At 48.4% G+C, this 17452-nt stretch overlaps 1 protein-coding gene across 1 annotated transcript in view; it reads right to left on the minus strand.

The window, feature by feature from the left end:
• Window positions 1-17452, minus strand: part of SYN3 (synapsin III) — a gene marked incomplete at its 3' end in the record, with an annotated part of 453972 nt that overhangs the window by 393267 nt on the left and 43253 nt on the right. Inside the window, exon 2 of the mRNA XM_082667036.1 lies at window positions 16174-16631. Within this exon, the coding sequence (XP_082523162.1) occupies window positions 16174-16484 (311 nt within the window). The 5' untranslated portion in view covers window positions 16485-16631. The remainder of the gene's footprint in view (window positions 1-16173; window positions 16632-17452) is intronic.

Here is a 17452-nt window from a genome sequence, read left to right on the forward strand (position 1 = left end):
AGAACCTTTTCAGTGTAGTTTGTGAATTTTATGAATCCTTAAAGGTAGTGCTGGCAAACCCCAGACCCTGGGATAAGACCCCCCTCTAATATTTGTAGGGCCTGGGACAAAAGAACAAATGGAAGCCTATGTATCATATGCCTGATATTTAAAATTGATAAAGCTAGCAAACATTTAAATAAAACATGCCTATCTTCCTTCCTTGACCAACACAACTTCATAATGACCTGGAAGGGTCAGAATTTAAACTTCTCAGAATTCTTGGAGATCCACCCAGCACATGGTGGCATGGGGGCTGCCAGCTCTTGATTTCCATCGTCCTTCCTAATTCTCCTCCCACCCTCCTCTCCTGCATCACTGGAGCTTCTTGTGCATGCTTGTGGATGACCCAGCCCACATGGCCAAGCTTCATCTCCTCACCCACACCGGCATCAACAGTGCCTTGGCCATGTCTGGGGAGGATAGATCAGGGAATTGGCCTACACAGGCCCTGGAATTGGGTCTGGGTCCCTATGCGCAGGGATTTCCACAGGTCTGGGTACCCACTGCAAAATCAAAGGGTGCAGTTTGCAGGGTCCTCCTTTGCTGTCAGGAGTGTAGCTAGTAAGGGCCAGAGTATGACTTAGGGCAGGGGTCCCTGTCACTTGGGTTTACAAGAAGTACTGGATGACCCTGGGACCTCAGGATGGTAACTAATGAATGAAATCTCTGGTGTACTGGGAAAAGCACGGATCTGGAATCACAGAGGCCTGGGCAAATCTTAGCTCTACAACTCACTGCATGTTCCACGACAAGGAACTTAACCCCTCCAGGTCATAGTTCTGTCATCAGTTAAGTGCTGATAACATCTGCCAGCCAAGGTGTGGTGAGAAACTCACTTGATCCTGTACGTGAAGAGCAGTAAGTAGAGTGTGTGGGCTCAGAGGCAGACCACCTGGATGCAATCCCAGCGCCACCACTCACTCACTGTGTAACCTTGGGTAACTCATTCAACCTCCGTGTGCCTCAGTTTCCACATATGGGAAGCAGAGATAATCACAGTAACTATCCCACAGGGGTGCTGTGAGGATTAAATGAGACACGACGTACAAAGCACTTAGAATGGTTCCTGGCACAGAGTAAGCTCCAAAGTATACAGCCCAGGGTCTGAAACAGAATCAACAATGACAGCAAAGAAACCACCGAGTGTGTATGCTGTGGCTACAGGGGGCGTATGTGGGGACCCACAAACATACATAATCTTACCCTCATGGGGGTTACAGAACAGAATTACAGTTCATCTCACTTTGATCTGCCCCGTTAGCACAATAAGAGATTGGTGATGGTGCTGATGGTAAACAGGTGGCACTGGTACAGAAGGCCTACAAGTCCTTCACATCCCTCCTCCTATTGTATTGACCCCAGTGTCCACCCTGAGGAGCAGCAGGGCCAGGACCAGCCCCCACAGGTTCAAAGTCACATAGAGCCTCTAAGCAGCAATGGTGAGTTAGATCTTGTGCTTAAAGGTCTTCAGGATTCAGCTAGACCCTCTGGGACCTTCATGATCTGGACCCTGTTAACCTATGGTCCATTTCTTCTCTGGTTTTCTGCCCACCTACTGCACACACTCAACTTCCTGTGATTCCTATGCTTTTATGACTCTGAGCCTTTGTGTTTGCTGTTCTCTCCTTCTCTGCTTGGTTACCTCTTTCTCATGTTCAAGATCCCTGACTACCGTTTCCTTGAAATCACCCCCCCTAACGAGGCTAGGTTAAGTGTCCCTCCTCTGGGTTCCCACGGGGCGCTGTACTTAGCAACCATATAACACATATCACTGTGTGCTGGAATGACATGTCCCCTGCCCCCATACACCTAGTCTGTGAGCTCCTGGAAACCTGAAACCGTGTCTTAATGCTCACTGAATCTCCCAAAAGCAGCACAACGTGCCAGGGCACAGGCACATGTTTAAGGAATGTTTGCTGACTGGGTAAATGAATAATGTTTCCAGGGGTAGGCCATGGGGCATCCAGTGCTCCAGCTGCTCTACTGCCATCTACTGGTGCAATGCTGTAACACACTTACAAATCCATACCCATTACCGTGTGGGGTCACCATTCAGTGTCCAACACACACAACCTAGCAGCCCTCGACGGGATTCTAACTCTGATTCTAACTCAGAACTCAGAGCACTACACCAATACCACCCAAGCATCTCTGGCCTCCACGGGCCTCACCTTCTGAGGAGAAACACTTGTTTTGCCCATCTCTGGAATGTTTACTACAGGGCCTGCCAGACGGACTCAGGCTGAAGCTGAGGGTCAGGCAGTCCATCCCCCTGCTTGGCCGAGAGTCGGAAGTCCGTCTCCTGACAGGCCACACAGACTGCTGCCTCCTTGCCTGGGGCTCATTCTGTCTGGCAGAGGAAAGGGTAGGGATGGTCTGGAATTCTAGATGCCCTGGGGGGCTGGGGTTGCTGCCTGTGTAATTGCCTGGCTGTTTGACCTCAGGCAAAATGGATGGCCCCACTGTGCCTGAGGTCTCAGTCTTCCTAATGCAGACCTCTTCCTAATGCCCTAATATGTTTATCCTCATAATGAGATCCCTGAATCCACAGGCCAATCAGTCAAGTCCTTGGCCTTGGGAAGGGGTTGGGGGAAGCTCTTGATTCTACAAAGCTTCCATCTCTGTGGGTGGTCTCAGATTTTACTGCCACACCAGAGGCACCAGGAAGGAGAATATTATAAAACCAGTGCTGCCTTGGGTGGGAAATCCCTAGTTTGGGGAGGCGGGATTTGGTGAGTGAGCAAGATTTATGGGGAGGGATACCGAGTTCTTTCATGGCTGCAGGAGGGGCAGAAGAGGAGAATTAGCACAAACAGGATCCACCTGTGTCCAAGCAGCACCCTTCTAATAAATCCCATCTGGGATGTACAGTCAATGAGGCTAGGCCTTGGCAGTGCCCTTCCCGGGGAGGAGAGGGTCAGGAATGTTCTGTCTCAGAGTAGCTGGAGGAGAACGAAAGCAGGGATCTGGCCCTAGAAACAGATTTTCTTATTTCTGATGTAACATGCCCATTGCTCATTTGTGGCCTGGACAGAAGCTGGGGGAGATGGATGACAGACCACACAGGAGAACCCTGAAGGTGGACACACTCAGGGTTTTCTCAGTTAGCAGGATGAGGAGGGTCACATGACAGGTTGGATGGATGAAGCTGTGACAAAAGCAGGGCCTTTGAACACAGAGTTCCAACTCAGAGATCCAATTCTAGCTCCATTATCTACTCTTAAGAATAGCTAACCCTCCTGGTCCCCTCCCACTGCCAGAGGGGACCCTCCAATGATGGAGCAGCCTCATCGTACCTCTTTGCAACTGGGGGGGCTCCAGTGAGTTAGGACAGGGAGGGACCCTCTGAGAGTGACAAGGCCCCTTGCACCTGTACAGGGATCTGTGAAGGTGAGGAAGTGAGACATACTAGGGCCTGGAGCCACATGATATGATGAATGTCCCCTCGTAGGCTTCCGACAGCAATAGGGAAGGAGATTTGTGTGGGCAGCTCTGATCACAATTCATATCATTTATTCACTCCCTCATTTAACCACTACTTACTGAGCTTCGTAAGGACTGGGCACCCTACTAGGCATGAGGGGAAAGGCTGATACAGTCCCTGCTCTTGTGGAGCTAACATGCTCTTGGAAAACTCAGGAAATTAACCAGGTGAAAAGGAAATGATGAATACAATGAACAAGGTGGTACAGGGTAGGATGTGGGGAGCAGGGAGGTCTGACCTGGGATAGCGAGGGAAGGCTTTTTTGGAAGACATTTAACACACTTGTACTAACCATCTACTGTGTGCTCAAGCCTGCAGACTTTAAGGAAACAGGGATGAAGATAACATCCTCATCCCTGAGTTCTTGGCCTCAGGGGGTTTACTACCTAACAGGAGGGAGAGACCCATAAAGGACAATGACCACACAAGGCATTAGCCCACAGAAAGGGACCCAGCCCAGTCTGAGAGCCAGGGGCTACTTCCCTGGTGAAGTGGCCCAGTTCATCCATCCATCCATCCAATGTTTGGTACTTATCCTTTGCCAGGATGAAGGGCTGCAAAGATGAATCTGAGAAGGTCTGATGTGTGTGTATGTGTGTGAAAGGCACATACAAGGACAAATGAGTTGGGCAGGCACTGGTGGCGCTCAGGGGGCTGATGAAGTTTCCTGGGGCATGTCTCCCAATAAGCAGGAAAAATGAGTGACAGGCATGGAGCAGAAGACCTAGATTTGAATTTGCAGCTCTGGCACCTGCAAATTTTGAACAAGCCTCTGCTTCCTTATCTACAGGGTGGGGCTGGGAAGATCCACCCACAGGATCATGAGGATAAAATGAGGACGCAGATTTGAAGGCCTCTGGGAACCTGCCAAAAACGTGCCAGCAAGTGGGCTGCTCACTGGTGGGCTGCTGAGGTGGACTTCATCCTCCAGGTAAAGAGGTGGGCAGGCACTGCTAGCGTTAGCAGACGACAGACCCAGGTCCTCTCCAGCTCTGCTATTTGCTATTTATTTCCTAGTGGTGCCTCAAACATCAACCTTCCTGAGCCCCAGTCTCATTTGAAAAAGTAAGCACATCACTATGTACCACTATGTCTGCTATAAGGCCCCATGAATGATATCCCTGACACCTGGCAAGTGTTTACTGTTCATCTCTTTCTCTCCTGTCCTTCAACAAGTGGGCATGTACCTGAGGAAGTGACATAGCATTTAGGGGAAGGTGGCAGTATCTTCCTTGCTCTAAATGGAACTCCTGCTTCATGTCTAGCATGATGGAATCCTGCCTTGGCTGCCACCTGGGAGCTCCTCTTCCTCCCCAGCACCAGCCTTTAGGGTAAACAAAATCGTCAGCCACCCACTCACTCTGACAGCAGAGATCATGCTAGAATGTTATCTCCCAGTTCCTAGCCCTCTTCTCTCCAAAGACACAACATTGTGTCACCCTCATTCCCACAGAATTCTGAAAATCCACAGCCTTCACTCCACCAAGACAGTTCACATTTAGAAGGCTAAGCTGTTCGCTCAGCAAACGCTTAATGAGCATCTATTAAGAGCTCAATCTGGGGAAATGCCCATGAAAACAGTTACACACTGAAAGGTAATTCATACCAAGGTGCAAGTGACTTATATCTGATCATCCGTAAAAGGGGTTTAGACGGTATAAGGAGGATGAGAAGGGGACCATGAGAATATTAAGTGTTTGATTTAGAAAGGGGGTGTGAGGCCTGTCAAGGTGAGAAGTGCAGGGCACAGAAGGAGAAGGCTGTGAGAAGTCATTTTCCCTCCTCCTCCCTCCCTCCACTTATCCATCGACCCATCCACCCATCCATCCATCCATCCATCCCTCCATCCCTCCATCCAGGGTCTACTATGTGCTTAGCACTGTGCTAGTCCCTAGGAATTATGCTGAACAAAACAGCCCCCTGCCATCCTAGCGCTCCTGGTCTAGCCAGGAGACAGGTCCAGATGAGGAATATTTACCCTGACTCCTGTCTTCATCAGAAGTTGCCAACTGGCAAACCTCATAGAGTCCACAGTCTTGTTTTGTTGGACTTAAATTACATAATTTTAATTTTAAAATAGAAAATTCATATGAAGAATTCAGATTTCTGGCTTCCCCTGAAAATCAAGAACTGGGCAACACCAGACCTGTATTCCCACATGGCAAAAAGTGGCTGAGTGGACGGCAGCTAGTACCTTCAGAAGGGCATCAGTTTCCACGCTCAACAATCCCCACTGCTCCCTGTTGTCTCTCTGCAGCCAGAGTCAAGTGGCAGATACATGTGTCATGGAGCTTGCGCTGTTGTTTTCCTTGTAGCAGGGAAATATTTCTCTGTGCCCATGCCTTTTCGTAACACCTGCCTCTTCACTCACTGACCACCTTGTCTCCTGTGAGCAACTGCACAGAAAACCCCTAATTTAACGAATTCCATTACGAAAATGGCAGTTAGCTCCGTGCAAACCCTCAGGAAGCCCACACCCCCACCCCTTCTCCCAACTCAGAGTTGGAGGTCAGGAAAATGGACACAAAGCACCATCCCCTCTCTTGCCATTACAGCCTCCCTCCTGTCGAGGAAACAGGCTTCCACAGGACCCAGGAGGAAAGACATTCTGTAATGAGGCTGGCATGCACCCAGTGCCATGCCTCCCGCAGGGCAAGGCTATAACCAGGCAGCTGAAGTCTGGAGGAACAGGAACAGCTACTGCTAGGAGAGCCCATGGCATCTGAGGGACTCCTTCGAAAGAGGAGGACCTAGGCGAGAAAACCACATTTTGGAGGGTGACAGAAGACTCAGAAGTTGAACAGTTGAACTCTTCAGAAAAAAGCAGGGCAAAGGCAGGAAAAGTGACTGAGACACAAAGCCAGAGTGGGGAAAATGAAAAGCTGCAGGTCTGAGACTCCTTTAAGGGCTTGCAGGCAGACTCGTTTAGAGTGTGAGCCTCTTCTGCATTGTTCCTCCCAAATCACCAGCCCAGTTGTACTGGAATACCTGCAAGTGACAGGGGGCTCACTCCCTCACCGGGAAGCCCACGTGGTCTTTGGATGACTTTACCATTCTGTACACTGAGCTGACATGTCTCCCTATTCGTCTGCTTCATTGGCCTCGGTTCTACCAGTTGGGAGCCACATGAAACCAGTCCTCTAGCTCAGTGGTTTCTAAACTTGGCTCTTCATCATTTAAAAAAATAGTTTCCTGAGCTCTCCTCTGGATATTTTAACTCCATAGTTCTAGGGGTACATCTCAGTGTGGCCTGTCTTGCACCCATTCTGACTTCTAGTAACAGCACCTCCATCTGTACTTGCATACATGGAACCAAGCCTCTCTCTTGCGCACAGTCTTGATGGGACTGTCCCCAAGTGTCCCCAGGACACATTGTGGAACCAGCCAGGTTTGTTCTTGCTCAGGAATTTGATTTTTGAGCAGAGAGGCACAAGGTTGGGAGGAAACAGGAGCTGACGTCTCCAGAGACTGTCCACAAGTCCCTGCCTCTTAGGTCCTGGCAGAGCCCTGGGTCCTGACCTCTCCTAAACTCAGGTCTTCATGGCTTTTCTTTTCATTCTGTGAGCCTCCCACATATTTTCAATAAACTCCCATTTTGCCTAAGTCAGCCGAAGTAATTTCTTTTTCTTGCAAACAATGAACTCTATCCAATACAGAAGATGTAGGGTGGTGCCTGGTAGTCTGAATGTCATTCTGATGGAAACAGTGTTTTGGAGACAGTGATCTTAGTCTATTGTCATTGTTTGACTTATGAAGAAACCGAGGCCCAGAGAGGAAAGTGGCTCCACTGAGAGCTCACAGTATCAGCAGAGAAGGGAGAACTTAGGAAGAAACAGCACATATCAGATTCCTCCCCACATTCCCTTCTGCTCAAAGACACTTCCCCCAGATTTCCTAGCCACAGTCTCAGAGGGTGAAGACTCTACCAGGGCAGGAGACAACTCTTCACTGTTTTCCCCTCTCTCCCTCTCTCCCTGCAAGAGCAGGGTAGGAAGCAGCAGGGGCACCAGGCCTCTGGATTGGATGGCGGGGGGACCTCACGGAGAGAGGTCAGCACTTGAAAAATTCCTCAAGTCAAAGGGCTCGGGGCCTGGGTGCCACACAAGGCCCTCACTGTGTGTGTACATTGTCCTCCTGATAAAAGGGGCCGGGCCTGGGAAAACGGCACTGGTGTCCAGGCGACGGGGCAGGCTGCTGGGGAATGCCCAAGGCCCCTCCCCGCCCAGGCACCAGGGTGGAGGGAGGGGGAGTGGCAGAGGGTGCCCGGAGTGGAAGGACGAGTCCAGAAGTCCAGCACCACACCAGGTTGTGTGAGGTGGCCTCTGTGAGTCAGCAGGTGAAGGGAGTAGGAGGGTGGCAAGACCCCTCTCATCAAGACTTTCTTAGCTCCCTCTCCCTCCACCTCTGGATTACCCCACAGGGAACTGGCAGGGCCCCGTCCTTGTTCAAGGAGAGTCTTAGATGTGGGGGAAGTGGTAGAGGGAGGCATAAGGATTTTGTTTCCTAGAGCCAGGTGTCTTCAACAGAGAGGTGTGTATCCCCCATTGAGCTCCCCACCCCGAGCCAACTCCAGGAGAAGGGGACCAGCTCGGCCCCCATCTTCTCATCTTCAGAGTAGAAAGTATGCCAGCCTACCAGCATCCAGACAGCCCTCCTCCAGGGCTTCTAGGAGACAGCTCTCAGGCATATCCAGCTGAACTGAGAAACATGCCAAGTGGCTTCCTTCCCCCTGGCTCCCAGTGCTATTATATTCACTATCAATTAGTGATTGCAATTAATTGTTAATACCAGTTACCATTTCAGTGCCTGTATGGCAGCTAAGCCCAGTACTAGCCCCACCCATGCCATCATCTCTAACTCTAGTGACCCCTCGTGAAAGATGTGCCACGATCCGATCCTGCCTTACAACTGAGGAATGTGAGGCTCAGAGGTCAGACTTGCCCAAGGTCACATAAGTGAGTGAGAGAACAGGGGCCCAGGCAGCCTGCCTTGAGACTGCCCACTTGGTTTTGCTCCTGCCCTGCTAGTAACTTAGATTGTTCAGTCCTCATCACAGGCAGGGAAAGCTGCTTCCTGAGCATGGGGTCGACTGGGAGAGCCTGGTTTGGTTCCCCAACCAGAAAGCAAAAATATGCAAGGGCCAGCCTCTCACTGGGCGCATATTAGCAGGGCTGGGCACTGTCTCTCGTTGCCACCTCCATCAGTAGTGTGGCCAGATAAACTAGTGGACACTCAGTTAAATTTTTTTTAAATATATTTTTTAAAATATTTATTTATTTATTTGGCTGCCCTGGGTCTTAGTTGTGGCATGCGGGATCTACGTTGCCGCGTGCGAGATCTTCGTTGCGGCATGTAGGATCTTTTCCTTTTTTAGTTGTGGTATGTGGGATCTAGTTCCCTGACCAGGGATAGAACCCGGAACCCCTGCATTGGGAGCACGGAGTCTTAACCACTGGACCACCAGGGAAGTCCCAACACCCAGTTAAAGCTGAATCCCGGGTAGACAACAGACAATTTTGCAGTATAAGTAAGTCTATACCAAATATTGCATGGGATATACTTATACTGATTCATTGTTTATCTAAGTATTAATCGGGTATCCTGTATTTTTATTGGCTAAAACCGGTAACTCTACCCAAAACCTCTGCTGGTGATGCCAGTTCTGAGTTAATGCTGCTTCCCCGCCCCCTCAGAAGGTGGCACAGTGGGAAGTGGAAAGTCCTGGTCACCCTGGGGCCAGTTAGGTCACAGCAAGCCTTCTCGGGCTGCCAAGACACCCTGCAGTCCTCGCTCAACCTTCACTCAAGCAGCCTGAAGCAGCTCAACTCTAAGGTGGAGGCTGGAGCCTTTGAGTTATCAGCTGGGCAGGAAGGAGGAAGGAGCCTGGGGAATAGCATGGAAGTGTCTGGTACCCTTCCCGAATTCCAGGGCAGCTGAGTGCTTTCTGAGAAAGGCTCTCCCCCAGGGCATCCTCAATCCTGAACTTTCCCTTAATAATAATAACAGCCTTGGCAAAAGCATCCATTTGCTTGTTAATTATATCCTCCATTTATCCTATTGTACCAAGTTCAAGGCACCGTGCTAGGCTCCGGGGATATGGTGGTTAAATAAGAGAGGTCTAAACTCTACCTCCTGGAGCTGATGTTCTAGAGCAGAACTGCATCACAGGTAAACAAACCATCACACTGAAAAACGTCCATGAAGGAGAGGAACAGAGTGCTCTCATTGGAGCCTCATACCTCCTTGTGAGCTTAGTGGTATGGTGAAGGGGGTGGCATTATGAGGCCACTTTACACATGATGAAACTGAGGCTCAGAAAGGTAAAGCAGCTTGGCCAAGTCCTCAGAGCAGGTGAGTGGCAGAGCTGGCACTTCAATCCTGACCTGCCACCTGCCAGCCCTGAGTTCTCTGCATTTTACCTTCTTCCCGATTTTTAACTCTCTTGGGGAATCATGTCAGCCACGTGTTAGGAAATCACACTTTAATATAAAAACACAGGAGAAGAGAACAGAAAAGACCCTGTCGGAGCTCCCTTGGTGCTTTAAAAAGAGGAAAATAGTCCAAGGGCCACTTCTGCAAAGGGTCCAGCTTCCAAGCCTGAGCTCACAAGTGTCTGGTTGGCTGCAGGAAGCCCCTCTTCCCCTGGCACAGTGCTTAACATTCTGGCTGCCCAAAGGCACTGGTAGGGCAGGGCTGCCTAACTCGAGGTGGGTGCTTTCCTCTGAGGATGAGGTCACCAGGATCTTGTGCTTGGCTACAGTGCTGTAACAAGCAGTCCTGCCCTCAGACACCGAGCATATGTGGGTACGTGCACACATGTGAGGCTCCAGAGTCCTGCTCCATGGGCTGACACCCTGTGCTCAGGTGGGAGAGGGAAGAATGATAAGAGAACAGGGATGCCCAGCCTTGCCAGCTGGATGGCCTGAGCTGATCCAGATGCCACCAGCATCTGCTCTCATTTTGAGCTCAGAGCCTCAGTTTTCCTTATTATTAAAATGAGAATAGTAATAGTACTCCATACAGTTGTTGGGAGGATTAAATTAGAGAATCTATGAAAACTATTTAGCACAATGTCTGGTCATAGAAAGTGCACAAGTGTTTGCCATATGACGATGATGAGGACATGACCCTATTCCCAAGGAGCTCGTGGTTTATTCTATTCATTTGTATGTTCATTCGTTTTTCAACCAAGATTTTTCAGCATCTACCTCATGCAAAACACTAAAACCCTGGGCAGTGGTCAGCAGCAGGCAGGTCACCATGCGAAATGCCTTTCAAGAAGTTAGTTCCATTCAAGTCCCAGCCTACCACTCTCCTAGCTTTGGTTCCTCAAGCAGGTGCATGGTATGTCTGTGCTCTGCTTCCTCACCTGTAAAATGCTCCCCAGTAAAATCAGGAAGTGCAACGAGCAGTGGTGTGCTGGCAAATGCTTAACAACTGGCTCTCTGGGGAGACCTAAATGCCTGGTTTGTAGCACTTGCCAATTTCCATGGTGTAAATGCTCTCACCATGGCCGCTGTAACTTTCTGTTGGATTGAGTAGTAAGTGAGAGAGGGAAAAAGAGGGTTGAAGAATACCACCAAGGTCACTCCTCAGTTTCACTGTCACACCTTCACCCTTGTCATTACCAATAACATCACCTTCAAATCACTCATTCAATTAACAGATGTTTCCTAGCCCCTATTATCTGCCTGCCCTGTTCTAGGCGCTGGGATACAAAGATAGCAAGTAGGCATGCGTGGGGTGGTGGTCATGGGGACACAAATTATCACACAGCATAAGAACTCTTGGTGAATCTAGACATGGCCAAGGTGCTTTAATGAGTATCATTAGCCATCATTTAGTAGAATGGTATAACCTCACAAACTCCAGGCTGAAAGCATAGTAGTTAAGGGGTGTTTCAAACTAAGAATCCTCTTTTCATTTCCTCAACAAATAAAATAAAAAAGAAATCCTAGGGAAGGGTGGAGAATAAAAGGGAAGGTAACAATAGATAATTGTTGAAAGGGAATAGCAGACATTCTGGGAACAAGGACCACTGGTGAGGCAAGAGGAGAGGAGGGTTCCAGAGGCCACTGGAGGGAGGGGTGGAGGCCAGAGCTTAGCTGCTCTATGTCCCCTTCACCCCAACATCCCCTCCCCAAGTCCATTCGGGCTCCTGAGACCTTGCAGGTAAAACTGAGAACAAGGAAGTATACTCAACCCTGACCTGGTTATGAACAATCTTTCTTGGGGTCATATTCAATGTTCTCCTTTTGAAAAATCAAACCTAGGGTTCCAGTACATTCTGTGAATAATTTAAAAATTCATCTGTTTATGAATCTCAAATAGCTGCCTTACAGTTATTCTAGCTATGTACTGGAAAATAAAGAGCCAAGACTTTATACACAGGTGAGTAAAACTGGAAACCCCTCAACTGTATGTACTATATTGCTGACTTCTAAAGTAAGGTGAGTTTCAGGGCCAATGATGCCCAATAAAGGTTGTCCTGATTGGACTGGGTTGGGAACAATGACATATGCTAATTGAAAATATACTATGTGTTGAGCACCAGGGATACAAAAAAGAATAAGACATATACCTTGTTCTTGCAGAAGAGACAGCCACCTAAAGCTAATTATGATACAGTGTCATGTGTGCTGCAGTGACACAATGGAATATATTTTAAGTTATCAAAGGAGGTAGTTATTAGCACTGTTGGCAGGGTTAGGTGTGTCAGGGAAGAATTCAGAGAAGACGTGACACTTGAGCAGGCTTTTAAGGATGAATGGAGATTGGCTCAGTGAACAAGATAGGGAAGGGTATTCCAGGTAGCAGGGAACAGAATGTGCTAAGGCAGAGGTGTGTTTGAAAACTACAAATCATTGCTATTCCTGCGGAATAAGCAGCAAAGCAGGAAGTGAAGTTGGAGGCAGAACTAGAGGGAGGGCAGACCTGCTTAATGACTCTGACTTTGAACCTGAGGGCAATGATGCACCACCAAATGGTTATAAAAGGGAATACACGGTGGGGCGTGCGAGCAAACTGATCAGATTGTATTTTCAGAAAGATGATACTTTGGTGGTAACATGAAAGGTAACCAGGAGGTGAGGTCAAGCCTAGAGGCCTGAGACCAGTGAAACTGTTGGAAAATTCTACGCAAGTAGGGCTGAAGAAAACTGAGCTTGAAATGCTTTTGTTTTATTTCTCCTTTCCCTTGTGGTTCTCAAGGCTGACTGATCTCCCATCATCCCAGCGGACAGCACCAGCTTTAGTTCAGACCTACTACTGAGCCAGACCTTATTGGGGTGTGATCCTGGTCCAAAGCTCCCCAACATCCTTGATGTAGCCAGGCTCACCTCTGGGGCAACCCCAAAAGCTGGTGGGATCTTAAAATGCTCGGCCATGAGTCCTTCTTCCCAGCAAAGGTGGCTTTGGGACCCTCTGTGTCTCCTCAGAAGATGAAAAGTCCTCCCCTCACCACCTCACGCCCCTTCCCCCGTTCACTGGCCAGGTATCAGATCATCCTTGGGGGGCCCAGGCTGTTTCGGAGAGTATGCAAGCTGGCCTGTCAGGAAGCAAGAGTGGGAGGTTCCTGCAACTCTCTCACCCACGAGGAAACCTGACTCTGCAGCAGGGTCCTGGACCTGGAAAGCGATGACAGAGAGAAGGAACTGGGGCTGACAAGGAAGAAAAGGGAGCCACATTGTTCCTGGTGGATTCACTCTCAGTCCAGACGGTGGATCTTCTCCCCACTCATTACCATCTCAAAGGAGGAAGAAAGGGGCTGTGTGAGCTGGCTTCTCCCCCTTCAACAGCCTCTTCCTCTCAGGAAACAGTCTGCACAATGAAGGAGGGGCTGGGCAGAGGGCTGACCCCAGGCAGCAAGGCTCTGCCAAAGCCACCCAGGGACAGTGGGGCTGGCCCGCCACCGCCTGGCCACTCCTGGTATCAGGCGGACAGGCATCCTTTGGGAACTCTGCAGTGAAGGATTGGGGTTTAAGGCAGCCAGCATCAATATGGGAAGCTGGGAATGTATTTGGAAAGGCCTGCAAGTCCTTAAAGGATCTAGGATGGAGTTCTATAGGAGAAGCTGTTACGTGCGGGTAGGAAGTCTCTGTCACAAACATCCAATGAGTGCAGAGCCAACTTCCAGGTGACATAATGAGTCTCAGTTTCTCACCTTTCCACTTTTTTAACCACTGAGAGGCAAGAAAAGGACTGCTGTTCTCAAGACCTAATTAACCTGTGGGCATATGAAGCGTGACTGAAACAGACTGGAAGAAATTCCTCTGGCCAAAAATTGTGTCCCCCACCAGGGTGCACAGCCTAACATTCACACATTGGTCTTGCCTGTGGATTAGAGAGATTGAGGACCAAAGTCAAAATTTAGATGTTACTTGGCTGAGGCTATTCATGGCATTTCAATCTCATTCACTGTGCGCCTACACTACACTACACACCATATGGGCACTGTGGGGGACAGAGATTAATTAATAAGACCCAACTTGATCATCTGAGAGCTAGCAGGGAAGAGTGATCGTTAGAAAACCTTAGTACAACAGGGGTAAATCCTAATCCACTCTGCCTAATATTGGGCATAAAGAAATTAAATAGGCATGCCTACAGGAGCTGCTGTCAAGATGATTAATATTGCACAGAAGGTAACAATAGTCTGCAATAATAATACACACTTAAATAGCACTTACTGTCTACTAGACACGTCCCAAACACTTCTATAGTAACTCAGATTTTAACCGTACTTACATATATTAACTCTACAGGTAGGTACCATTTTATTCCCATTTAGATGCAGTTAACGTTCAAAGGTCATATAGCTATTATGGGGTAGAGATTTGAATCCAGACAGCTCTGAAGTCTGAGTTCTTAACCACTGCACCATGCTGCCATTTATTAGGTCAGCCTCCACACAGGAAGCAACTTTTTAGACAAATACCCCCCATCACCATACCATGTTATCCCTGACTGAACCAGGGATAACACAGTCGGCAGAGAACACTCAAAATCAAGGTCAAATTGGGTTAAAGAGAAACAGAGGACTGCAAAGGCCATGTATGCATTTTGATTACCAGGCAGATAGGCAGCAGGATTGCACAGGCGAGAGTGCATGGAAGCAACACCTCTGCAGAAATCAACCCCTTGGCTCAGAACCTAAATATGATGCTTTACGTAAGAGCATAAGCAGAGATGAACAAGGCTTCATATAAGACCCTCCAAGCAAGCAGCATCATTGAAGACAATTCAGACTGGGTCAGAACAGAGGCAAGGCACATGACTACCCTGGTTAAGATGAAGTGATTTCTTCGCAGGAAAATAACGGCTAATGTCTGAACCTGCTGGACATGCTTTAATGTTGACTGTATTGAATACGCTAAAAACTATAAATATCTCCCACTCCAAAGTATAGGCTCAACCATTCCCAACCTGAGTTAACTCCTCAAGGAATGAATGTGAGTGCACACATCCGTGACAGAATAACAGAGCACCTGGCATGCTAAGGGAACTGAATACATTAATTTATTCATTTAATACATATTTACTGGATGCCTACTTTGTGGCAGCTTTTGGAGATGCATGCAGAAAACCTTGCCCTCCAGCTCCCATGGCATCCATGGGTCCACTGTCAGAATTGCCCTGGATGGTGTGCTTCTATGTCTCCACATTTAGGTTTACTTCCTGGACTGCAAATTCTATGTCTCCAACTGGAATGATAATATTTATCATATCTGTCTACCAAAAATTTGGAGTAGAGACCTCTTTTCTACCTGCAGTTCCATGTGTGCAGGGCCTGTTCATTACTTACGTGAGTACCTAAGACTGTTATTTGCACTCAGTCAGTGCTCAGTAACTACCTGTGGAACTACTGCTGCAATAACCTTGACACATGTGTCCAGTCTCTGCCCCCCAGGATGCTTACCATCTATCGGGGCGGGGCATACCTGGGAAGAGACTGGAAGGGTTGTCATTTCTGCCTACCTTTGCTGTTAAGAGGACAGGTTCTGGAACAAAACTGCCAGTACATGAAAGAGTAGGGATGCAAACTCAGACACTCTGTTCCCAAGTGTTTCAGATAAGGACTGTGGGCCTTTGTTGGTTTCTTTTACCCTCATAGCAACCCCATTCAATGAGAGAGGATGGCTGAAGCCGAACGAGGTCAAGCAACTTGCCAGAGTTACTGCAGGTTTTAAGTTTTCCATTTTTAGAAAAGTAATACAGTGCATATACCATATACTATATAATACTTCCAGTGAGCTCTGGGCAGTACCCCATATCAAATGTATTACGATGTCTGCAGCAAATCATATGAACAAGCACGGTGAGTGGCCCAATGAAGACTATTACAGTCTAACTTTCCTTCAGATCAGGTTTTGTTGCCAAATGGGTTATAAACTATTTTCTAGGTTTCAGAGCTTTTTGGATTTTGGATTTGCAGGTGAGAGATTTCAGACCTTAAATACAAAGCCCTTTGGACAGAGCGTGGCACAAAGTAGCTGCCATGGTGCTTGGCATTAGTGGCCTTCCCTCCTGCCAATCTCTGATACCACAGAGCCTCTCACAGCTCTTCCCCTCTCTCTTCCCCACGAGGGAGATAAGCCCCATCTCCTCTCCTGCCCCTGGGGAGGGGGCACCTGCAGAGTCCCGCTTACCAGTCTGTGTGGGCATCATCGATCACCAGCAGGATCCTGGGCCTTTGAACAACAAGCGTGGAGGGACCTGGAGACTCCATCGGCCCCAAGGGGGCCTGTGAGGTCTGCTTCATGGCACTGGAGAAGGAGCTAAAAAGGCTGGATCCTGGAGAGGAGAAGGAGGCTGCCAGGGGCTGGGGGTGCCTCCTCTCCATGGCTGGGGATGCAGGGGAGCTGGTGGAGCTGTCTGGGCGCTGGAGGTCTGTCATGTAGCCGTTCGGCAGGTTGGCCACAAAGCTGCTGTCAGAGAGGCGTCGCCGGAGGAAATTCATGGCTGTGAATGATGAGATGGCTTGTTCCTACTCAGACTGTCTCGGTGAGGCCCAAAACACAGGCTGCCAGGCAGAGGGAGTGGTAGGGTCTCGGGCACAAGAGCCAGGGGAGTCCCACGCAAGTCGGCTGCTGCTGTCTTTTTCTACCTATGGAAACAGGCCAACAAACACATTAGTGGAAATGACCTCAGCCCCTTAAGAGCAAACAGATGATGCCCCTTCCTGCCCTGCTGCTGGGGGCAGTGCAAAGTGGGACATCTTTCTGGCAAGGCATTTGGCGACATCTAATTAGACCATACCCTTTTAACCTACAATTTCCATTTTCTGGAATTCTACCCCAAGAATGAAATCCGAGTTACAGAAAAAGCCTCTTGTACAAATGTATTTATCACAGCATTATTTACACTAGCAAAATACTGGCAAGTATCTCAACATCTGACCACAAGATAATGAACATGTAAACTGCAGCACAGTCATTCAGCAGAACCTTTTGTGGCTATTAAAAAGAGGTATTTAAAAAGGGATTTTAGTAACATAGAAAAAATTTTATGTTGTAATTTAAAAGATCATGATACAAGATTATAGGTGCAGAATGACTACAACCACATAAAAGTTGAAATAATAAAACTTTGGAAAGAAGAAGACATCAAAATGTTAAGTGACTATATTTGGGTAATGCGACTACAGGGTTTTTTGTTTTTTCTTTCTCTTTCCACTTACCTATGTTTTCCAGATTTTCTAGAATACTTACAGCTGCAAACTGAATTGTGTCCTTCAAATGCATATGTTGAAGCCCTCATCAGCAATGTGCTGGTATTTGGAGAGGGGTCCTTTGGGAGGTAATAGGGTTAGATGAGGCCATGAGGGTGGTGCTCTCATGATGGCATTAACGTCCTCATAAAAAGAGACACCAGAGAGCTTGCTCTGTCTCTATCCACCATGTGAGGAGACAGGGAGAACGCAACAGT

This window comes from Grampus griseus (genome assembly GCF_964374135.1).
Source record: "Grampus griseus genome assembly, chromosome: 11".
Classification (NCBI taxonomy): domain Eukaryota; kingdom Metazoa; phylum Chordata; class Mammalia; order Artiodactyla; family Delphinidae; genus Grampus; species Grampus griseus.